Genomic DNA, 25,247 nt, shown 5'->3' with positions numbered 1-25,247 from the left:
TGGGCATTGACGAATGGTGTGTGTGATGAGGAGGAAGGCATGGCCGGGCCATGAGTGTGCACACCTGGGGCTGAGTAGCCCAATCAGCGGGAGAGAGATAAGAGGAGCCGGGGATGCCATGGAGAGAGAGAGACACACACAGAGCTGTGTGTGTTCATGGTCGATGTCTGTTATTATGTTCCAGTTTGATGTTATGTTATAATTTAAGTCTTGTTGAATGTTGACACGTTTCCTTTCTCCTCCTTTCTCGAACCCCGTAATGGTGTGTATTTTCAAGACATATGTTTTGCAGCAGGAAGGTCTTCTCAAAACACATTCACAAGGTTTTACAACATAGACATAACGTCTCTCTCTTCACAAGTCATCTCTGTTTAGAGCGCTTGCTATTTCGTTTGCCAACATATACTTATGCCCCTCCCCTTAAGTACGGGCTCCCCATCATTTTATTCAACCACCTGCATCAGGCCCTTGTAATTCACCATAAAGTCACAATCACTTTCATTATGAATAACTCCCTTCCTGACTGGTTTCCTGAAGGGGTTAATTCACACAATATGACTATAGTTTATATATTCATTCCTGAGGGTCACTCACTTGCTGCATACTCATTTCGGTCGCCGTCACATGGTACTGCGGCGTCATGTTTCCTCTCTGGAAGATTATATATCCTGTAGCGTTTTGTGATGGGATTCTGTTCCCCAAATGTGTTTTCACGCAATGCCAAACAGAATCTGTTTCTGCACCTGCTTTTACAGCTGACATCTTTGTGTCTAAAAGGGCGGGGCTCAAACCTCGTCTCAGGAAACAGAGGGCATGTGTTGTATCTTAGCAATATTTCTGATGTGGAAGAATGTTGTTCTACAAACTCTGGAATATCAAATATAACACCTAAGTTCTTCGCAGTAAAAGACAACGTAACAGTACATCCATCGAGAGTCAAATTATATTTAATGGCTTATTTTTAGAGGTTTTTGTCCAATAATTAGTATTCTGTTTTGTCGGAATTGAGTAAAAGGAAATGTCTAGCCATCCAATATTTGATATCATTGATACACTCTGGAGAACTGTGTACCTTAGATTTTGAAGCCCCAAAAAAACGCATCCATCTATAATTTTATAAACTATAATCACTGGCTTCTGGTAACGGCCGTCCACGCGTTCACGAGAGAGTCGAGTTCCGGCATATGACACATGCTCCGGTGAGAAGTGACGAATGTGAAAGTGCATAGGATAGAGAAAGACAGTGAACGCGTGGACAGGCGTTAACGGAAGCAAGTGATTATTGTTTATAAAGTTAGAAATATGGATATTTCTCTTACAAAAAGGCATTGCTTCACTTCAAAAGGCCTTTATTAACCTCCTGGAGCCATATGATTCCTTTTTTGATGGATGGATGTGCTTTTTTGGACTTCAAAATCTAAGGTACCATTCATTCCATTATAAAGCTTGGAAGAGCCAGGATACTCCGATTGTGTTTGGCTGAAAGAAGAAAGTCATATACACCTAGGATGGCTTGAGGGTGAGTAAATTATGAGATAATTTTCATTTTTGGGTGAACTAACCCTTTAAGGAGCTATTTCTACTTGAACTAACAGTTGCAAATTGTGTGTGTGTGGTGTGTGTGTGTATTTAGGTTGATTCAGTGATATTAAATGCTTTTTTGTTTTTTTGACTAATGGAACCAGTTAGTTTAGATGTTATACCACATGAAGCACATTTTTGAATTCTGATTTTTTAGTGTAGGCTACACTGTAAAATCTTTTGTGAGGTAACCTACAAAATTACCTTAATGACATTACACAAAAACAAAAAAACTAAACTAAAAACATTTACTGGTTTTATTTAACTGAAAATTTTTTCTTTTTGATCTGGCTAAAGTTACATAACAAATTAGGTTACACCAACAAAAGTATTTTGTCTGGTAGAAATAGATCCTAGAGGTAACAATTGTGGGTTAACACTTTTTCCGTGTATTAAGTATAGCATATACAAAAATATAAAAAATATATGCTACATTAGACTATAGAACAGTTTTCTTTTTTTTTTACACCCAGTTGACAGGTAGCTTGAGGGACCCTTAGGGTTTGAAACATTTGAACAAGCTTTTTACAGCTCCAGGTGTTATAAACTTCTAACAGCAGTTTGTCTGAGAAGCATTTCCTATTCTGTATGTACAACAGATCTGAGGGAACCTAACATGGTCTCCAACATGCAGCCTGAGAGATCAAGAGCTAGTCACTTAATAATTTGGTTTGGTGCAGCTTGTTTGTCCATTCACATCATTCCTGTCATGATCCTTGTGAATCAACAGTCTTATTATCGAAGCTTTCCTCACACAGCTGGCTGTCTTTGATGTATTGGGATAGCAGACTATTGAAAATATCACCTTTACCATAGAAGAAATTTGACTGGATGGGTAAAAAAGAAGGAAAAACAGAAATTATGTACTGAATCGGTTGCCATGGTAACACTTCCTCCTTTTTTTGGGGGGTTTGTGTTTTGTTGCTATATCATATTTTCATTTTCTGGCTGTTGTGTTAACTCTATTAACATGCCCAGACAGCTTCATAGGTTATTGACTGTGGTCTTTTTTTCATCAGTTTACTGCCATCAATATCTCCCTTCAACTTTCCTTCACAACAATTTCCCAAAATCCCTTTGAATAACTGTTTGCAATGGTGCAATCTTAGCAATTTCTGAATAAAATGTGAGTGGTGCTTGCCAGTAAAAGACTTGCTGCCACACCAAAGTATCTTTGACATTCTGATCCCGATATGGCTTGGATCCCTCCTTTATCGTAAATCAAAGTGAATATTTTTTGCCCATTTTATCAGGTGAATATTGTAATATTGTCTGATTGCTTAAGTACAGGCCATGGTTCTCAGCAGGAAATCAATGGAGTGCGTACTCAGGGTAGGGAAGTAGGTATTGCCCCAAGTGAAGGAGTTAAAGTATCTCTTGGGTCTTGTTCATGAGTGAGGGGACATTGGAGTGGGAGGTTGGCCGGAGAATCGCTCTATCGCACAGTTGTCACGAAAAGAGAGCTCAGCTGGAAGGCAAAGCTCTCGATCTACCGGTCAAATTTTGTTCCTACCCTCACCTATGGTCATGAAGGCTGGGTCATGACTGAAAGAACTAGGTCGCGAGTACAAGCGGCCGAAATGGGTTTCCTCAGAAGGGTGGCGGGCTTCTCCCTTAGAGATAGGGTGAGGAACTCAGTCATCCGTGAGGAGCTCGGAGTAGAGCCGCTGCTCCTTTGCGTCTAAAGGAGCCAGTTGAGGTGGTTTGGGCATCTGGTAAGGATGCCCCCTGGGCGCCTCCCTAGGGAGGTGTTTCAGGCACGTCCAGCTGGGAGGAGGCCTCGGGGAAGACCCAGGATTAGGTGGAGAGATTACATCTCCACACTGGCCTGGGAATGCCTCGGGGTCCCCCAGTCAGAGCTGGTTAATTTGGCTCGGGATAGGGAAGTTTGGGGCCCCCTGCTGGAGCAGCTGCCCCCACAACCCGACTTCGGATAAGCGGTTGAAGATGGATGGATGGATGGATGTACTTGTTTTCTTCTATTTCTTAAATAAAAAAAGTTTTAAACTTTAAGTTCAAGTGATTTTTTTTGGTTAAGAATGCCCATTTTGCTTTTTCATATTTGTTTCTCCATTTTCACTTACTGACAAAGATAAAAAAGTTTTTTAGCACAGTCTTAAAAGTATACGTCACACCAGATGTTACAGAAGTATTGTCAGCTCATATACCTTTTTCAACAATAGATAAATCGATCATGTCTCATCTGTTCAGCATCTCTAGTGCTCTTAAAATGTGATATTGTGATGCATCACTGAACCTGTATACATGCATATATCATGATTGTGTTTGGTTCTATACAGATGTGTATCAGGCTGGTTGCTACTCGTCCCATAAAATACGGGATCGTCCCATATTTAAAGATGAAAAGATGCATCCTGTGTTGATTCTATATGGGACACAGAATTTTTTATCTTGAAGATTTTAAGTATCTGTATGTAAGCTGTTTCAATTCCATCACATCTAAATTGTTCAGGATCGTTAATTTAACCTTGACATATATTGGACATTTTCAAGTAGGTATAACTGCAGGCCGGAGATCTCCAAATGGGCACAGAATCTCCAAAAGAGGGCGAAGTTATCCCAAAAGGGGGTAGCGCCAACTCCAAAAGGGGGTGTCACTTCCACACATGGTTAAGGTGAGAGGGTTAGATTAGGGGTTCCCTATATCTTTGCTGGCGTTTTGGAGCACCCACCACTTTTTGGTGCTCTTCCTGTAGCTATAGCCTTCTTGAAAGAAGTGACTATCTGAAAAGTCCACACATTTTGCTAAAATGTGCTAAAACTGTGGAGGGTGAGGTAGGGGACCATCTGAAAACATCAGCCAGCCAGATCTTAAAAGGAATTTATGGCCAGCCCTTAAAGGTGCACTCAGTAACTTTCGTCTTTGTGTTATCTTGAAATTACAGTGACACCTAGCGGCTTGGATGCAGCATCATCTAAAATCAGTAGTTTTCTGTTTCAGATGCCATTGTAGAATTTTAGTATTCACAGTCAGCCATGACAACTACAGTCAGTGAGTGAAAGTGTCAAATAACAGGACGGTTACTGAGATTAAGCGAGTAGTATTCAGCTGGTCATGTGATTGTAACATGGCAGCATCCATGTGTGGACCCTCTCAGTGTAGAATAAAACAGCTTTTACAAGGTTACTGATATGAGTGGTCATGATTTACTACATATATTACAAAATCATGTCTTTATGAGTTAAATTTATTTAATGAGGAAAAGTAATAGTTTTTTAAAGTTACTATTAATACTATTAATAGTTACTATTAATAGTTTTAATAGTTTTTAAACAAAATGCATACAAACTAAATTGTACAGTCAAAATCCACAAGTTAAACTGAATTATTACCAATTCCAATTTGCTCTGAAAATTATTTAAACTCAAAGAATTTACAACTGGTAATAATTAAAGGTGATGTGTGTTATTTATTATTTATAATATACATTTTCTCTGTCCCATCTAAATATGTTGAGAGTATGCCATTTGTTAGATGATTTCCCCCAAAAGTATAAACACTGTGGCTCTGCTGCAATATTTGTTCATCCCAAACAGCCCAACGAAGCAAGATATTCTCAACCAATGAGTTAAGGGTGGGACTGTCTGTCTTGACCAATGGCAGATAGGGGAAGTGTTCAGAAAACCTGCTTGAAAACAATTTGCAATTTCTTTTAGTGATGCTAGCAGTGCAGAAATTACACACTTCATCTTTAAGTGGTTCATGTCTTAATTCTTCATTCATCTTCCAATAATCACATCATTGTGAGGATAATTTATAAAACTGACATATTAGTATTGTTACGAATGAGGCAACGAAGGCAGACGAGGGGGTGCGGATCCAAAAGCAGTTCTCTTTATTGACACGAAAGGAAACAAACACACATGAACAAACAAAACTACCACGATGGGCAAAATGAAAACAAAACACTGGAGCTGGGAACACGGGAACACAGGCATGGGAGCGAACATTCAACAACAGACAAGGAGAAAACAAGAAGCAGGGCTTAAATACACAGGGAGTGATGACTAAATAGGACACAGGTGAGAACAATGAACAAAATGGCAGTGATGATGACACAGGGCAGACAACAGAGGAACGTGACAAGTATAATAATTCCAGATTTATCATTCAATCTGATAGTGATGATGGTAATGATAAAAGCATTTACATGTATATAAAAGATAACCAGCAGTCTAGACATTGTTTATTGATGCAACATTGCACACACTTTTACAAAACTGTACAGCTTAAATCACAGAGTGAGGCTTCTTAAAATTAACTTTTCCTCACTTGATTCTTGCTGGCACTTCTTATTAATTTAGTTTCTTGCTTTTCAAAGGGCTTATTATTGAACAAAGAATTCAGTATTATACATATTAAATTCTATGATTAAATAATAAATCATTTCAATTACATAGAGTTTCCATAAAGTCATATTATTGCAGACAAGGTTTTATGGTGCATTTAGTAAGCCACTGCATTCATATTGTACTCTTCAAGGGAAATACAAATAAATTATAAATAATATCTTTCATGACTTATTAATGTAAAGCTGATTTTTAGTAGATTACTGCATACCTGCATTTACTTTTAATACAGCAACTTTTGGAAATAATGTTTTCAATTAAAATGAACCAGAGCTAACTCAGCACTGTGCTTCTCAAAGGTTTCTCTTAGGAACTAAATGAATAATTCAAAACCATTTGAAATATGTTTTTGCCTATCCAGACAAAGTTTTGAACAATTTGTTTCAAATCAAGTTTTTCTGCAATATTTCTATATTTCTGCAAATTGTAGAATATGCATGAAATTACTGGTACCTTCCTGAGAAGCCTTGCAGTTACAATAAATAAATAAATAATGAATTTCTAAAGAGTTTTAATATAGCATGTCTTTTTAGGCTGTCCTTTTTAATATTTTTTAAATATGCTGTTGAGAAAAAATGTAATGCAATTATTTCTGCAATGGCATCTCATACATCGTGTCATGTTTAAATTATTATTTGTTCAATCATCTGAGACACATTTATGAAATCCTTGCTTTACTACCAAATCTGAAGCATTCCATGTTTTGGAAAGTTGGGTGAATATCAAATGCTTCTGTTGCAGATTTTCATCTGCGACCTTCACTGCATACCTGAAACAAACATCTAAAACCAATTTCTTTGAGTCAAAAAGCACAATTGTATGTTGGGTAGGTCGCCCATACCCAAATCACAGAATGTATGGTGAACCTTGATGGTTAATCCAGCCACTCTTTCTGTATATTACCAGTAGACATGGCTTTTACACCCAAGAAAGACCATCTGTTTGTGTCCACCGATAACAAAATTAATGTGGAGAAACCTTACAGATATGTGGAATCCTAAGTTAGCCAGGATCGACGTGAACACGTACTCCATTAAAGAAGCTTGTAAACCAAGCCATCTATTAGTCTCTGTGGTTACAGATGTCTTTGAACTCACATCCTGGTTTGTTTCGGTCAGAGGACCACACTAGCTGTGGCACAGTTGTTAGCAGGTATCCCAATGCGGCGATGGCAAGTAAACATCTTTCTCAGCTCGGCCCTGAAACGATCATGTAACCACGCGTACAAGAAAGGGTTACAGCAAGAAGAACTCATTCCACATAAGTGACATAACAACTGGATCAACAAGAAATAATGCTTGTCAATCAGGTCAATATCAATATCCCGAAGAACATTGAAAACGCTTATTGGCAGCCAGCAGATCCCAAATGCGGCAACGACCAATGACACCAGGCGAAATGTCTTCCGTTTCCGAGCCCGTTGGGCTTCAGCTTGGCTTTGGGTACGATAACCTGGCACCACGCAATTGCGAAGCTTGACAGAAATGCACAAATAGGAAATGCAGAGAGCAGAGAGAGGAAGAACATATGTTATGAAGAGAGTGCTATAGGCGTAGGCTAGTCGCTCTCGTTCCTGACCCATCCAGAACTCCTCGCAGATGGTGAAACCTTCATCTTTGAACTCTACATGGTAGGTGTGGGCCACAGCAGGAGCTACAAGACCACATGAGAGAATCCAGATGCCAGAGAGAAGATACGTGCAGGCCAGAACTGAGATGCGCTTCTTCAGAGGATGAACTGTAGCGTAGTATCTGCAATTTGAAATGACAGTTTTAAGGCCACATCCACACTTATACCTTTCGTTTGAAAAGCATTATTTTCACTGCATGTTCTCCTCTCATTCACACTAGATAACCATTTTCCTCCACCGAAAATTGAAGATTTAGAAAACACTATTCATTACCACATACTTTGTGAAATGTTGACAACAACTAGGTTACAGTATAACTTAGCACTATTTTTTATCTGTCACTCTTTTCATTTTTCCAAAAATGATATAGAATTTAGGTATATAATGACCTGAACCTGACAAAACATAGACCATAACGTCATGGTTACTGTTGTAACCTCTGTTCCCCGAGGGAGGGAACGAGACGGTGTGTTGAATGAAGTGACACAAGGGGTCTTCCTTGGGAGCCTCGCGTACCTCTGAACTTGAGAAAAGGCCAATGTGAAATTGTCAGACAGAATTTGCATGTCCCGCCCCCAGACATACGGGTATAAAGGGAAGCGGGCATGCGTCTGTCGGGGGTCCTGAAGGGGGTCGTAGGAACCTTAGCCCAGTCATAGCCCGGTCGTGGCCTCAGAATAACCTCAGTATGTTCCGGCAGGGAACAGGCGCCCGGAGCCGAGGTACCAGTCGTCAAGCTGCGAAGGCTGTGGGGAGGACGGAGGGTTCCATTGGGACTCCTTTCATCAGGTTCTTATTCTTAATTTAATTTTTCATGTATTTTGCATTTGCCCTTATGAAAATTTACCATAGTTTTTTATTTTATTTTAACTGTTTTACCAGAGTAAGTACATGGAATATGGATTTTTACTACCATGGTTAGATGTAACTTGATTTCTATAAAACAAACTATGGCTTTTTTGTAATTATAAACCATAGGCCTAAACCAATTTAAAAACAATAAAAGCAAAATATAAACATTTATAAGTTGTTTCAAAAATGATATTCCCTCACTCCCCTATGTTGCCTATTACAAATTTAATAGAGCTGATGTATGTGTAATATGATAATATGTATTATGAATCTATTTCTGCCTAAAGTACAGTTAGTGTTACTATATTAAATTCAAGGGTGGTGATGTAGAATTCTGTGCCGAATTCAAATGGTTTCCGCGTCTCGCACCATGCTTCACTGGATCTCGCAGCGCTGCATGATTAAGAGCACGAACCAGTCTGCGAGTAGAAACGCACCTGCTCTGTCAATTGAGCTGAATCCAACTACAGAGCAATACAGGTGCATTAGCGAAGGTCGTGACTCTGCATGTCTATTTGACGCTGCAAATCAAGATGCTTCAGATGCGTCAAGATGTCAGTTCAGAATCAGATGAACCATGGTTCAAATGCATACCCATATAATGGAGAACTCGTAGGCTAATATTCCGAGTCTAGACAAAAGTTTTTATACAAAGAAAAACTTGACAATCTATTTGATATATGACTGATAAATGCCCCCATTTGTGACCCAGTTGGGTCACTGTCCTTTTCAGCATACCCCGGCCCCCTTCGGCATGTCGTGGCGCCATTTTGCTGCCTATTTCAGCTTATCGCAGATGTTCTGCCCCATTTCATTGCCGGCCCACCGGGAACAGTCCTGGTTCTCCCTCTTACCAGGGTTCTCCCCTGTTTTAAATGCCCCCATTGAGAACTCCTGCCCTACAACATAAACAGCATGCATGACATGCAGTACAACATGCACAGCATGTTTTCAGGGTATGAGAAGTCTCGCGTAGCTAAACTTTTGATGAAACGACAAAGGTCTGGGATCTATAGCTGCTTTAATTGGACAAGAACTGCCCAGTTAGAGAGAAAAGCCCTCTAACTGACTTGTAAAGCGATCAGTCACAGTCTGCATAGTCATCATTTGCTGGTTAGGGGCGGGGTTATCAGAGAAATATAATTTCTTAAATTTAAATAAAGCCACGTGAGAGCTAGCTAACCCTGCTCCTGGAGAGCTACCTTCCTGCAGAGTTTAGATCCAACCCTAATCAAACACACCTGAAGCAGCTTATCAAGGTCTTCAGGATTACTTGAAAATGACAGGCAGGTGTGTTGGAGCTAAACTCTGCAGGAAGGTCTCCAGGAGCAGGGTTGGTCACCCCTGATGTAGAGAGTGTATGTAAAACTCATCAACGAGTATTTTGCAGACATAACCTGGTAAACAAAGCAGAATATTCAGTTCCGCTCAGGCAAATCTGCTTTTCTTTCTGTTACGTGCTTCAAATGAAACTTGGACAAATCTGGTGATTATTTTGTCCTCAAAAGCACTCATTCTATCAACACAGAACCTTGTGAACGCTATTCTGTTTCCAGGCGGACTGATACAAATCTGGTGTGCTTCTTCTCGCTGAAGTTCCATCAAACCAGCTAATAAGTTTTGCGCTTAGTGGGTTGAGAAAGCGTTTTCCAATTTTATGTGTGCATCAGACATTTAGTGCATGGAATGAAACTTAAACAAGGTAGCCTGCTTCACACATACACTTTGAAGCATGCAGCACATGCAGACTGAGATTACTGACTAAGATTGCAGCCTTTCACTGTTTAATAATCACAATTTTTTAATAATGTAATAATTCTAATAATAATATATATAAAAAAACATTTGCTTGTCTGTATCTTTCTTCTGCGCTAGCTTTTATACTACTCCTGCTTCTCTGAGAAAATGGCAGTGCGATACTGCAGATATTGTTGACTTTTGTATGACACATTGCTTGCTATGTTCCTGATTTGTAAGTCGATTTGGAAGCGTCTGCTAAATGACTAATTGTAATGTAATTGTGCATTCATTCATTTAAATTGTTGTAATTTTCCAAATATGTCAAATTTGTGACTAAGCATTTGAAAGCAGTTGTGCATCAGTCAGACGTGGTTATCGAATTGAGTCGGTGCTTAGTACTACCGGTACTGCAGAAATACTGGTATCGTGACATTTTTTTTTTTTTTTTTGAGAATAGACTTGGTGCTTTTGACATCCCAAGTGGCAAACAGTGCAGGTCATAATGGCCACATACACACTGCAGCTACATACAGTTTTCAGTTCACTCTTAAGTGCAGATAATAATTCTGTACACAGTTTCGTAATTTACGGGAGTGACAACCGCATTCACTTGTCAATCATCGCAATTGCTGGAGTAATTCCTGTATTCCGGAATGAAAATTTAGGCGATTAACTGTGGCCAATGTCACTCAAATCAACACATAGCTAGTCTCTGCCTCTCTGTAAATCTGCAGTCACAAATATTTTTTTCTTTTACAAATACACTGTTATTTTGTTCCTAATATATTAGTTTTGGTGGCTTAATGGAAGGATTATTTGACATATGTATTCGCATGAGATTCTGCAGAAAAAAACTGCATCCTTGATAAACTTCTGGTGGTAAATTTTCCAGCCTGGAAAACCCAATCATAAGCTTGGTGCACCTTGGCAACCACACTTCCACCCACCCCTCCAACTATTTGGCACACCTTATATCTTGCAGCAGCCGGGCCTGATGACAGCGACTCTCAAAATAAAACTAGATTATTAAGGGAAAAGAACAAACACACACAGTGCGGTTCAAAAGTCTGATTCACAATAAACCTGGAAGATTTTGATAATTGTATTACAAAAAATTAACAAGAAATATTTAATATTTCAGACAATTTTGACATATAAGAGGTGATTCTACTAAAAAAAACATACTGTAAATTTCAGAACTCAATACTTAATCCCCAATGCAATAAAATAAATGATTGAAAAATACTGGTGTTCCACAGGGATCTGTCTTGGGACCTTTATTATTTATAATTAGGGCTGTCGATTTAACGCGTTAATAACGTGCGATTAATTTGACAAAAATTAACGCGTTAAATAAATTAACGCATTTTAATCGCAATGCTTAACTGAGAAATTCAAGCTTGTAGTACCACCTGTTTACTCCAGAGGGCAGTAATTGAAATTCCAGCTGTGTGAGCAACACACAGTTTATACAGTGAAGAAAACAATTTATTGCGTTCAAAACACTTGATGGAGCGCAAATGCGATCTTTAAGGGATCTTAAGATGTGTTTAAAGATTGAGTATTAAACTATATTTAACTCGACACAGTGACCTAAACATTTTATTTTTATGACGCAACACACCCGAGACCCGACACAAGCATGTCTGACACAGGTCGTACGGTCTTTACCTCATACATATTTAATTACCAACGAGGTTAAAGATGTGTCCTTTTAACTGTTACACCGTTTTTACCCAGTCAATCTTTATTTAAGAAACATGCTCCCTGAAATAGATCCACTTTGCTCCTTCTGTAATGCTGTAGATGAAAACTTTGTTTGTTTGTACGTACCTCTATTTTAACTAGTTTTTCTTTGCTTTATAAAGACGTTTTATTTGGTTTTCACAGATTTGATAACTTTAGTTAATATTTTCTGATTAATCTGTTTATTTTTCTTGCCAAGTTTTTAATACATAAGTGTAAATTTATGTCTATAAAGCCCCTATTTGCACTTTTTTGTTAAGACTTGAAATATTATTTAAATATTCTTTGTACCTCCAACAACTCCAAAGCATTGAAAAACATTGCACTATGTAATGAATATAATGTCTTGGTATTATTGTAAAATACAGCTGTAGTATTGTGTACTATGTACCCCTGGCTTGTTTAAAAAAAAAATGTCTAAGGCAGCTGTAAATTAATGGGTCCTTAAACAAGCCCTCATAATAAATCTCCAACTGATTGACAAATTCACTTGTGTAATGGATTGCTGTGAACTGTGTGCCAATGATTGACTTATGATCAACAATACATTGTATTCTAAAGCTGCTTTTTATATTGTCTTTATCAATGATGAACTCTTCTGCCACAAGAATGTAAAGCATTTTAATTATCTGAATATTTGTTTATTTTGTATATATTATATTACGATTAATTAATCGGGACATCATGTAATTAATTCAATTAAAAATGTTAATCGATTGACAGCCCTATTTATAATATATCTTCTACCTCTTGGCAATATTTTTAGGAAATTTGGAATTCACTTTCACTGCTATGCTGATGACACCCAGCTCTATATTTCCACCAAACCAAATTCTTCTCTCCCACCGTCTTCCCTTCATAACTGGTTACTTGAAATACAATCATGGTTTTCTTGTAACTCTCTCAAACTCAATAGTAATAAAACTGAGGTTCTACTTGTAGGTACTAAGTCGAATCTTGCCAAATTGAATGGTTTTGCTCTGACCATTGACAATTCCACTGTACTTCCCTGTCTGAAAGTTAAAGAGTCTGGGTGTCATTCTGGATAGCTCTCTTTCTTTTGAAGCACATGTAAATAATATTACCCGGTCTGCTTATTTCCACTTGCGCAACATAAATCGTCTTCGCCCCTCCCTCTCAATTCACAGCTCTACCACTCTCGTACATGCTCTGGTCACGTCCTGTTTGGATTATTGTAATTCCCTTTTATTTGGTCTACAACAAAAACTTCAGTATAAATTACAGCTGGTACAAAACTCGGCTGCACGGATTATTTCACAAACTACTAACTCTGCCCATATAACTCCTATTCTTCAACAACTTCACTGGCTCCCTGTTAAACTTCGTATTGATTACAAGATTCTATTATTGACATTCAAGGCTCTTCATAGCCTAGCACCTTCCTATCTTCTAGATCTTATTCATATATATTCTCCTACCCGCACTCTTAGATCCTGTTCCTCTCTCTCTCTTGTGATACCTTCTGTTCGTCTGATTTGTATGGGGTCTAGATCCTTTAGCAGTGCTGCTCCACAACTCTGGAACTCTTTACCGCCAGATATCCGTAATTGTGATCGTCTTTCCACTTTCAAGTCCCTCCTCAAAACCCACCTTTTTAAATTAGGTTACTACAAATAACTCTTCTTTATAACTGTATATATTCCTATGATAATGCACATTTTTATATGTGATTTTAGGTTTTTAACTTTTCTTATTGTAAAATTGATTACGTCTGTAAGGTGTCCTTGAGAGTCTTGAAAGGCGCCTATAAATAAAAGTTATTATTATTGAAACCAAGCTGTTCACTACTTCTCTGACTACCCTACGTCATCTGGGGGCCCATTCATTCATGAAAATCTCTACAGCAAAACAACATAAACAATGAGAGAAGAGCATGGCCTAACAATTCCTGAACACCAAAGGGAATATTTGAATAATTTTTTTATATAAACATGCACTAGACAGATGTCTTTGACCACTGTCATGTGAATGGCACTGCTTTTATAAGACACAATGTCATGTTACAAAAAGAAGAGACCATTCGGTTTCATCAGCTGCTCTGGGTCTTGCTGTTTTGAGCACAAACACGTTCTTTCTCTCATCTGCGCTATAATTGCATGTACAGGTGAAACTCGAAAAATTAGAATATCGTGCAAAAGTTCATTAATTTCAGTAATTCAACTTAAAAGGTGAAACTAATATATTATATAGACTCATTACAAGCAAAGTAAGATTTTATATCAAGCCTTTATTTGATATAATTTTGATGATTATGGCTTACAGCTTATGAAAACCCCAAATTCAGAATCTCAGAAAATTAGAATATTGTGAAAAGGTTCAGTATTGTAGGCTCAAAGTGTCACACTCTAATCAGATAAACACCTGCAAAGGGTTCCTGAGCCTTTAAATGGTCTCTCAGTCTGGTTCAGTTGAATTCACAATCATGGGGAAGACTGCTGACCTGACAGTTGTGCAGAAAACCATCATTGACACCCTCCACAAGGAAGGAAAGCCTCAAAAGGTAATTGCAAAAGAAGTTGGATGTTCTCAAAGTGCTGTATCAAAGCACATTAATAGAAAGTTAAGTGGAAGGGAAAAGTGTGGAAGAAAAAGGTGCACAAGCAGCAGGGATGACCGTAGCCTGGAGAGGATTGTCAGGAAAAGGCCATTCAAATGTGTGGGGAGCTTCACAAGGAGTGGACTGAGGCTGGAGTTACTGCATCAAGAGCCACCACACACAGACGGGTCCTGGACATGGGCTTCAAATGTCAAACGTCTTACCTGGGCTAAAGAAAAAAAGAACTGGTCGGTTGCTCAGTGGTCCAAAGTCCTCTTTTCTGATGAGAGCAAATTTTTCATCTCATTTGGAAACCAAGGTCCCAGAGTCTGGAGGAAGAATGGAGAAGCACACAATCCAAGATGCTTGAAGTCCAGTGTGAAGTTTCCACATTCTGTGTTGGTTTGGGGAGCCATGTCATCGGCTGGTGTTGGTCCACTATGCTTTATTAAGTCCAGAGTCAACGCAGCCGTCTACCGGGACATTTTAGAGCACTTCATGCTTCCTTCAGCAGACAAGCTTTATGGAGATGCTGACTTCATTTTCCAGCAGGACTTGGCACCTGCCCACACTGCCAAAAGTACCAAAACCTGGTTCAATGACCATGGTATTACTGTGCTTGATTGGCCAGCAAACTCGCCTGACCTGAACCCCATAGAGAATCTATGGGGCATTGCCAAGAGAAAGATGAGAGACATGAGACCAAACAATGCAGAAGAGCTGAAGGCCACTATTGAAGCATCTTGGTCTTCCATAACACCTCAGCTGTGCCACAGGCTGATAGCATCCATGCCACGCGCATTGAGGCAGTAATTAATGCAGAAGGGGCCCAAACCAAGTACTGAGTACATATGCATGATTATACTTTTCAGAGGACCGACATTTCTGTATTTAAAATCCTTTTTTTATTGATTTCATGTAATATTCTAATTTTCTGAGATTCTGAATTTGGGGTTTTCATAAGCTGTAAGCCATAATCATAAAAATTATATCAAATAAAGGCTTGAAATATCGTACTTTGCTTGTAATGAGTCTATATAATATATTAGTTTCACCTTTTAAGTTGAATTACTGAAATTAATGAACTTTTGCACGATATTCTAATTTTTCGAGTTTCACCTGTATGTAAACATGCAATAGATGGACGTCTTTGACTGTCTTGGTGCTTTTTCAATGATGTGATACTGTATGTGTGTATGTTTGGACTATGTATTTTTTTGGCTCATATCAGCGTGGATGTTTTAAGGAGGTGCTTAGGCTAAAACCAAGCCTTTCAGACAGAGGGCCAGAGTTATGGTAGAAAATGATCATATCGAGTGCACCTGACCTTTTGAAACACATACATACACTGACAAATTTTTACCAAAAAAACTTTAAAAAGCTTTATGTGGCATGGTGAATAACAAAGAAAATTTTAAATGGCACTTCATTTAAAAAAGATTGACGACCCCTGATGTACTGTATTATCTTGCAGTTCCTGATAATATTCTCGACCACAATTTTTACTTCCCTTTGGCACTAAATGCATATTCATTTAAGACCCTAGATTCAGGTACAGTACATGTAAAATGCATTTTCATGCCCTTCTTCTTGTAGTTAATACATAGACATGCATTAAACATGCAATACTAGTAAAATATCTTGATACAATTATGAATTTCTCAAATAAACACAATCCAAAATACACACAAATGCGTTACTCACCTGTCAACCCCAATTGCTGTCAGTGTGAACACTGACACATACACTGTCACAGGTTGAATGAGGAATACCAGATAGCACATGAATTTCCCAAACACCCACCCTCGATGATTGAATGCATATGCCAGGGTAAATGGCACGCAGGTGGCACACATCAGCATGTCAGAAAATGCCAGGTTACCGATGAAAAAGTTGGTCACTTTGTGCATCTTTTTGGTACGGCAAATGACGTAAAGTAGCAGATAGTTACCAAAAACTCCAACCAGCACTACAAGAGCATAGCAAGGGATGATAAGAGGTTTAAAAGATTGAAGAAGCTCCACACCGACAAACTGTGGGTTGCGCTTAGTTGTGTTTGTTGACTGAAGCATAACTTCGTAGATTTGACCCATGCTGGAATTCACCGAAGTATCATTGTCCAGGTCACAAGAGGGCATGGGACTGTCAATCCAATCGCTACCACTGTCATCCATTCTTACAGTTGGAATAGTCCTCTTGGAGACCTAGAAGGGTGGGGATTATGGGATATTAACAAAGAAATATGTTTTGGTTAGGTTGTCCCTGTGCTCATTTGCCAATTCAATAATGGTAAAATGTACTAATCTAAAGGTATTTTACTCTGCAAAGAAGCTGCATCAAAGTGGCAAATATACAGTCTGTTTACACAGAAATGTTTTGCCACACAGATGCAGCCTAAATGTATTTTCACTGGAATCAGGTGTAGCCTTTCTGTTATATGAAGGAAATTACCTGAATCACCTGGAGCTCAGTCAACATGAAAACAACTTACAGTAGTTCACATAGAGACATTTACCAAGAGCATATCATTCAATTTTGTTTTATAAATTAGTCTGCAAAAAGAAAAATCTACTTTCTAAATGATAGATAGTGGAATATAAAATATTTCAGCACAGAAAAGGTGAAATTTAGATAAAAGTAATTAAGAGAGGGCTAAACTGGCCAAAATAAATCACTGTCTATTCCCATGGAAAAAAAATGTAGTATGCCAATTTTCATAACCAAATCAACTTGAATTTGCAATTCAAAGAAGCAGATGGATTGAAATGTCTGTGATGAGGAAGTGAGCCAACTGAGACAACTATGTTCTGAGGGGGCGAATGGTGAAGTGTCAAACTCTGCCAAACATGCAATTAGAACCATCTAGGTGCTAGACTGTCACGAAAGTTCAGTTGGCTCAACATAATGAAGTTTAAAGTTTTTCAGACTTTAATGAGCACAATCATAATTCTTCATACACTTTATTCAACAGCTGCATCCTTTTCTCAACTCTTCTCAGCACAGCAGTGTTTCTGAACATCAAAGGTGCACCAGTGTCTTCTATAAGCCCTTCATTAACTAGTCTTGCCTTGCTTATAAAGGCTGGTTTCCGTAGCACTTTATTGGTATAAAAAACTCAAGAATAGTCTCCTCTCAACACATGTGCTGCCAATACAAACAACAATACAACACTAATGAAAGCAGACTTGATTTTTGAGCTTTCTGAGTCAAAGATACATCTCTCCCACAATCACACATGCATTTCATGTGGTGTTTGGCGTTGAAATGCATATGAGCCTCATTCATCAGCGCCCCATAATTTAGTGAGTAAATGGCTCATAGATTTGGAGTAATTGCTCTTTGGTCTTTCCTGTAACAAGCTCCTGAAAAGCAGTAATTGTGTTTTCTATTTTTTATCTTTTCCTTCTATTAGTCACGTTCACACATACAGCCTTTTACAGAAAATAACCTACAATTTCCAGTTTAGAGGTCATGTGTGAACACAACCCTTTTGAAAATACTGTTAAATTTTACTATGGGGATTTTACTTAATGCAAAGTTATATCATTACCTATACATTTCCTTATTGATGGTATATATGAACAGAGCCAGAAGATTACCAGTTTGAGTTCGTATAAAATCAAGGCTTGCTAATGTAAGAACATTCTGTCGAAGATGATGCAATTATTTTGCACCGTTTAACACCAGTCAGAAGTAAGAAAAATCTCAACAAACTGGTCAGATAGTGAAACTAAAGCACTTCTCTTCATCCAAGTGGATGAACAAATTTTCCAACAGCTGAAAGGAACATTTAGTGATTTCTCATGTAATCTCTGATGCACCCACATTATTTGTGCATACCTCCGCCTTCGGATGCTAGCGGCAGCATTTTGTTCTCTGTAGTTCAACAAGTCTCAATTGAAGTCTTCGCATACGGTGTTGTTGAGTCTCAAGCTCAAGTGCATAAATGAAAACATTCGCCAAAGACTGAAAAAACTCCAATATCTGACTGCATTTAAAAAAAAAATTCTGTGTCATTAAAAATTTTAGCAAGAGGTGGTGACAAAAGACAATTTTTGTGTTATGAGTGAGTTCAACTGTGGCGTTCATTTAAGTCAGCTTCCAGTCAGCAAGTGGTCTCCTTGAATTCATCGGCAATTGCCTCTCATTCCATGATCGCTCGGATTACTACTAGACTACAACTGGGAAATACAGCTTCAGCATTAAGGCACAACAGACAAAGAGAGACACAACAGACAAAGTAATCACACGTGATCAAAGTGCCAGAGTTTCCGCATTTGGAGCAGAATTTAGATGTAAACATTCAACATGGCGCAGGAGAGAATCTAACGGCTACAGTGAAATACTCAGGGAAGACCCCGCTTAGAAGGCTATTTTTTACACAAGCAAAATTATCTTCAGCAAGCTAACTAACACTAAAAATGAGGAATAGAGTAAAAAGCTATAGCTTTTCTGTTTATCTCTGCTTGGGAGGCGTGACCGACCCAGGTAATCGCACACGTTCAATCACTCTTGCTCTCCCTTTCTCTGTCTCAAACGCACACACACACACACACACACACACACACACACACACATCCATTTTTCTTCAATAACTTGTTCGAAAAAGCCCAAGTTGTTGGAAGTTTGTGGTGGTGTGGGCTTAGTTGAGTGCCGGCTTGTGAATGGAGAGTGAGATCAGGAGATGGGAATGGAAAGGATCATCATCTGACAATGATTGTCTCTAACAGCTATTTGTCATTGCAGTGAGAGTGGAGATGGGTTTTTAAGAGCCAGTGAAAGGAGAGAAAGCTGAGCTTCCAGCATGTATGTGAACCAGGAAAGAGTTCTGTTGAAAAGCAAACATTGTGTGTGTTGAGTGTGTGTTAAATACTGAAATGTATAAAAATAAAATTACCTTTTAAGTTGGATTTCTCCCGCCTTCTTCCTGCACCCCATCACGAACATTGTTACATAGTTCTAATGTGACATTTTCAAATTATTAACAGAGGATTGGGTGCATCTTTTGAACTAGCAATGGCAGATCCTATGTGTAAGAAAGTAGTTTTATGCACAAATTAGCTTTTTGTTACGGCCCTTAGTTTAAAAAATAAATAAATAATGTATTTACTTGTTTGTTGAACAGTTATATAAAATAAAAAAAATATTCAGATAATTAAAATGCATTACATTCTTGTGACAGAAGAGTTCATCATTAATAAGACAATACAAAAGCGGCTTTAGAATACAATGTGTTGTTTACTACCATATTATTGATCATAAGCCAATCATTGGCATACAGTTCACAGCAATCCATTTCACAAGTGAATTTGTCAATCAGTTCGAGATTTATTATGAGGTATGATATTATTATTGCTTAAGGACCCGTCAATGTACACCTGCATCAGACATGCTTGTGTAGCGTGCAGCTAGTGTAGTCAGTGAACACAAGAACGTAACACATGTTTGTGTTGTGTTGTCTGCTGAAGGGTTGTTTTTTTCACTGTATAAACTGTGCGTTGCCATACAGATGAAGTTTCACTTACTGCCCTCTGGAGTAAACAGGTGGTACTACAAACTTGCATTTCTCAGGAATCTTCCTTATTACGGTCCAGGGGCATTGCGATTAATTGCGTAAATTTTTTTAACGCGTTATTTTTATTAAAATTAATCACACTGTATTAATGTGTTAAATCGACAGCCCTAATATATACACTCACCTAAAGGATTATTAGGAACACCATACTAATATTGTGTTTGACCCCCTTTCGCCTTCAGAACTGCCTTAATTCTACGTGGCATTGATTCAACAAGGTGCTGAAAGCATTCTTTAGAAATGTTGGCCCATATTGATAGGATAGCATCTTGCAGTTGATGGAGATTTGTGGGATGCACATCCAGGGCATGAAGCTCCCGTTCCACCACATCCCAAAGATGCTCTATTGGGTTGAGATCTGGTGACTGTGGGGGCCATTTTAGTTCAGTGAACTCATTGTCATGTTCAAGAAACCAATTTGAAATTATTCGAGCTTTGTGACATGGTGCATTATCCTGCTGGAAGTTGCCATCAGAGGATGGTACATGGTGGCCATAAAGGGATGGACATGGTCAGAAACAATGCTCAGGTAGGCCGTGGCATTTAAACGATGCCCAATTGGCACTAAGGGGCCTAAAGTGTGCCAAGAAAACATCCCCCATACCATTACACCACCACCAGCCTGCACAGTGGTAACAAGGCTTGATGGATCCATGTTCTCATTCTGTTTACGCCAAATTCTGACTCTACCATCTGAATATCTCAACAGAAATCAAGACTCATCAGACCAGGCAACATTTTTCCAGTCTTCAACTGTCCAATTTTGGTGCGCTCTTGCAAATTGTAGCCTCTTTTTCCTATTTGTAGTGAAGATGAGTGGTACCCGGTGGGGTCTTCTGCTGTTGTAGCCCATCCGCCTCAAGGTTGTGCGTGTTGTGGCTTCACAAATGCTTTGCTGCATACATCGGTTGTAATGAGTGGTTATTTCAGGCAAAGTTGCTCTTCTATCAGCTTGAATCATTTACATTTACATTTACATTTATGCATTTGGCAGACGCTTTTATCCAAAGCGATAGGACAATCGATAAAAAACTTATTACAGGGACAATCCCCCCGGAGCAACCTGGAGTTAAGGGCCTTACTCAAGGACACAATGGTGGTGGCCGTGGGGTTAGAACCTGCAACCTTCTGATTAACAGCCCTGTGCTTCAGCCACTACGCCACCACCACTCACAGTAGTGCGTGTTTCTCATCAGTCGGCCCATTCTCCTCTGACCTCTAGCATCAACAAGGCATTTTCGCCCACAGGACTGCCGCATACTGGATGTTTTTCCCTTTTCACACCATTCTTTGTAAACCCTAGAAATGGTTGTGCGTGAAAATCCCAGTAACTGAGCAGATTGTGAAATACTCAGACTGGCCCGTCTGGCACCAACAACCATGCCACGCTCAAAATTGCTTAAATCACCTTTCTTTCTTATTCTGACATTCAGTTTGGAGTTCAGGAGATTGTCTTGACCAGGACCACACCCCTAAATGCATTGAAGCAACTGCCATGTGATTGGTTGATTAGATAATTGCATTAATGAGAAATTGAACAGGTGTTCCTAATAATCCTTTAGGTGAGTGTATATATATATATATTAAAATTCACGAAAACATTTGAAAACAAATATTTCATTATCCATGGACAGGGCTGTTGGTATATATTGAAATTGACACAAATGAGAGCTAAGTAGATATTTTAGGTCTATTGTTAAAAGGGTAGGGTTAGGGTTAGGGTTAGGTTTAATTGGCAAAAATGGCATATTCATTTTTGTAAATCATGTCTTTTGAATTTTCCACTGGAATACAAGACTGATCCATACTTGCTTTTAAGCAATTCATTTGTGTCATTACTCCTAGGTGGTTACAGACGTTTCTGCAGGGCATTTTACCTTATAAATGTTTTAGTAATAAACATATGAAGGTAATTATCAGGGCTGTTGTTTTAACATGTTAACTTATTTAAAAATGTATGTAATTACGTAAACATGCCTCCTGATACGTTCGTAAATTCCATAATAAGCCTTGATGTATTTGTGTTATTCAGTCAGCTGGGGGCAGTCAGCTCAGCCTCAGCTTGGGGCTATACCATAGGCATAGGAAAGAGCAGTATTGCCAATTTGGGGAATTTGTCACCAAACTGTGCTACTTTCTCATGATAACCTTTTTTGGCACATATTTATTATTATTATTGCAGTAACTATTATATTATTATTAATAATTATCAAACACTCATGCAAAGTCATACTATGTGATAAGAAGTCAGATTTAATCAAATGAGTGTAGCGCCAAAGAGTGGGAGAGGGGATATTTTTATAATGATAAAGAGGGTAAAAGCTACAAGGGTTAAGGGCCAAAGTCTCCCAGCACTGTCAGGAGACGCGTGGCCAACCCAAGTACCCCAGTAATTAATAAAAACAACCCCCCCTAAACACAGACTACGCCACCTTGGGAGTTTCACCCAAGGAAATAACAACCCAATAAGGGCACACAGTTCCGTTCCCACAGAGATAGAGCAGAGACGTGAATATACAAAAATACTTTATTTTAATAATTAAGATTTAATAATATCTAAAAACATACCAACACCACACAAGTCATGGACATAGAATTGGGTCTGGTAACTTATTCAAGGACACACATTCAAATAAAGTTCACATAGGAGCACACAGTCAATGAAAGGGAGAGAACTAACAACCTGCTCAATTTCCACTTCCCTATAAATTTCACACGTACACTCGTGCACTCCATTCACCACGCTCATATGCAGGTAACACACAAAAATAGATTCACAACACTCAGTGAACTAGGGTACCCATTATCCCAGAGCAGTTAGTGCACTCTCCCGCCACAGCTCCGGCCCCTAATAGAATTAGAAAGCTACTGCCTCAGATTGGAGGCATATAAAAGGAAAAAGGACATTTTCACAATTACCACCAAATTCAATTACACAAAAACACATCAACTAAACCAAAAACGAGGGAAAAAAATACAAGAAAACAAAAATAAATAAATCACTTTTATCTACACAAAATACAATCACTTTTATGTAAATAACCTTACACATTCACTCACTGTACATACACAAAACAAATTTACTTACGATGGGATAATTCCATACATGCACACACACACGCACGAGCACGCACTTCGCTGTTAACAGATCACACCAAACGCACGCATTAGACAGAATACGAGGACGGAATCAAAGTTACCCAATGTATCGGAGCAAAAACTAATAATGACACAAAATAAAACACAAACTCACATAGAAGTCACAGCTCAGTTGAAACAAGATGGTGTGGCGCCGATGTGCGGTCGATACGCAATTCCACAATCTCCCGATGAGGAGCTCAATTGGGGTGTGATCAGTCCAGCGGACGGAAGCAACAGGGCAAGGCGAAAACCCTGCGTCAACAAGAATAAAGGGTAAAGCCAGGCCGTGGTCCCAATTGTCTATCCACGAGAACACTCGGACATCATACAACCTGCACCACTTCAGCTGGGATAAGAGGGAAACGTCTAGGTTACGTATGTAACCTCCGATCCCTGATGGAGGGAACAAGACGTTGTGTCGAAGAAGCGACACTAGGGGTCTCTCTTGAGTGCCGAATATGCCTCTGATCTATGAAAAAAGGCCAATGAGAAGTTGGCAGACAGTATTTGCATACCCTGCCCCCGGACATACAGGTATAAAAGTGGGGAAATACGTTGAGATCATTCAGGATTTTTCTGAGGAGCCGGAAATGGTCCGGCCACCACAGTGGCTGGGCTCAGCGACGTGACCGGGAGGACACAACGTCTCGTTCCCTCCATCAGGGAACGGAGGTTACATATGTAACCTAGACGTTCCCCGTCTGTCTCTCACTTCGACGCTGTGTCGAAGAAGCGACACTAGGGGTCCAATTTAAATCATGCCATGCGCTGAGCCGTGTACGTGTACTACTGACACAGGAGCAGGCAGGTATTTTACGTGCAAAAGCGACCAGCTGTGTCAGACTGCACGTACCCTTCCCCAATGCCCCATAAAAGTCGTCAGAATCATTCTGGCTACCCTAAACAGGGGAACAAGGTGACGCTTGCCAACCTGGGAACGGGCCGAGCCTAGCCGGGACTATTATCTCTCTATGTTTCTCCGCATAGAGCAAGAAACAGCTGGGGCCCTTACATGCATTGAGCGAAGGGGGTCTTACCCAGTTACTTATTCTTTCAGGGGGAAAAGACACAGCGGAGACCACACCTGCCCAGGAAGGGGGAGGTAAGAGTGGCGAATGCATCTCATGGGACATTCATGGTCACATGTGGAAACAATGGCACAGTGGTAGATAGGAGGGGGGAGTTGCTACACATGGCGAGGACTGCCAAAGGGAGACGAAGGTCCACTCGTAAGGGGACCGTACCGCGGAAAATACACACAGGAGGAAGTCCACGCAGGAGTCCTGACCTGTGGACCACCTATTCCAGTACAGGGTAGATTTGAGTACCTGCAGTGGATTGGGTCGGTGAATTCCTCCACTGAATTGCGAACCCACAGGGCTAGGGAGGAGTCATCCAGGGATCCGAATGAATGGGATCTCCTGGGAGAGAACAGTTTTACCTCAGCCAAGGGAAAGGGCGCTAGGTGCAAGCGATCCACCTGGTCAGTCTGTCAGCGTGTACCGAGTTCTACCGGCACGGACCTGAGAAAACACGGACAATACTGACTCAACCCTGATATTGTAGAATCTCGCAAAGTATTAGGTGTTGCCCAACCCGCTGCTCTACATATGTCTGCCAGGGAGGTGCATCTGGCCAGTGCCAGATGCACCTCCTCGTTGAGTGTGCTCGGACATGCAAGGGGGGGTACACGGCCTGGGTGTGATAGGCCAATGAAATGCCGTCCACCACCCAGTGGGAAAGCTCTGCATGCGGTCCAAGTAGGTACGTAAAGCACGTACCGGACACAGCAATGAAGGGGCTGGGTCTGCCTCCTCCCGGGGCAACTCTTGCAGGTTCACTACCTGGTCTCTAAAGGGCTTGGTAGGAAACTTGGGCACGCAGCCCGGTTGCGGTCTTAGGATCACATATGTGTCTGCTGGACCGAACTCCAGGCAAGTGTCGCTGACAGAGAAAGCTTGCAGGTCCCTGACCCTCTCGATGGAGGCGAGCGCGATCAGCAGGGCCGTCTTTAGAGAGAGGGCCCTGAGTCCAACTGATTCTAGCGGCTCAAA

General features: G+C 39.8%; 1 protein-coding gene across 3 annotated transcripts in view; it reads right to left on the bottom strand.

Moving 5' to 3' along the window:
- Positions 1-6,457: 6,457 nt before the first annotated feature.
- Positions 6,458-25,247, bottom strand: part of LOC127621256 (prolactin-releasing peptide receptor-like) — a 63,480-nt gene continuing 44,690 nt past the window's right edge. For all 3 annotated transcript variants that reach the window (XM_052094768.1, XM_052094769.1, XM_052094770.1), the window contains exons 2-3: positions 16,182-16,681; positions 6,458-7,703 (exon numbers count right to left, since the gene is read on the bottom strand). In XM_052094768.1, the coding sequence (XP_051950728.1) occupies positions 7,067-7,703; positions 16,182-16,681 (1,137 nt within the window). In that variant the 3' untranslated portion in view covers positions 6,458-7,066. The remainder of the gene's footprint in view (positions 7,704-16,181; positions 16,682-25,247) is intronic.

Source organism: Xyrauchen texanus, chromosome 27, assembly GCF_025860055.1.
Source record: "Xyrauchen texanus isolate HMW12.3.18 chromosome 27, RBS_HiC_50CHRs, whole genome shotgun sequence".
NCBI lineage: Eukaryota > Metazoa > Chordata > Actinopteri > Cypriniformes > Catostomidae > Xyrauchen > Xyrauchen texanus.
Note: the sequence above shows the minus strand (reverse complement) of the source record. Positions and strands in the feature narration are given on the sequence as shown.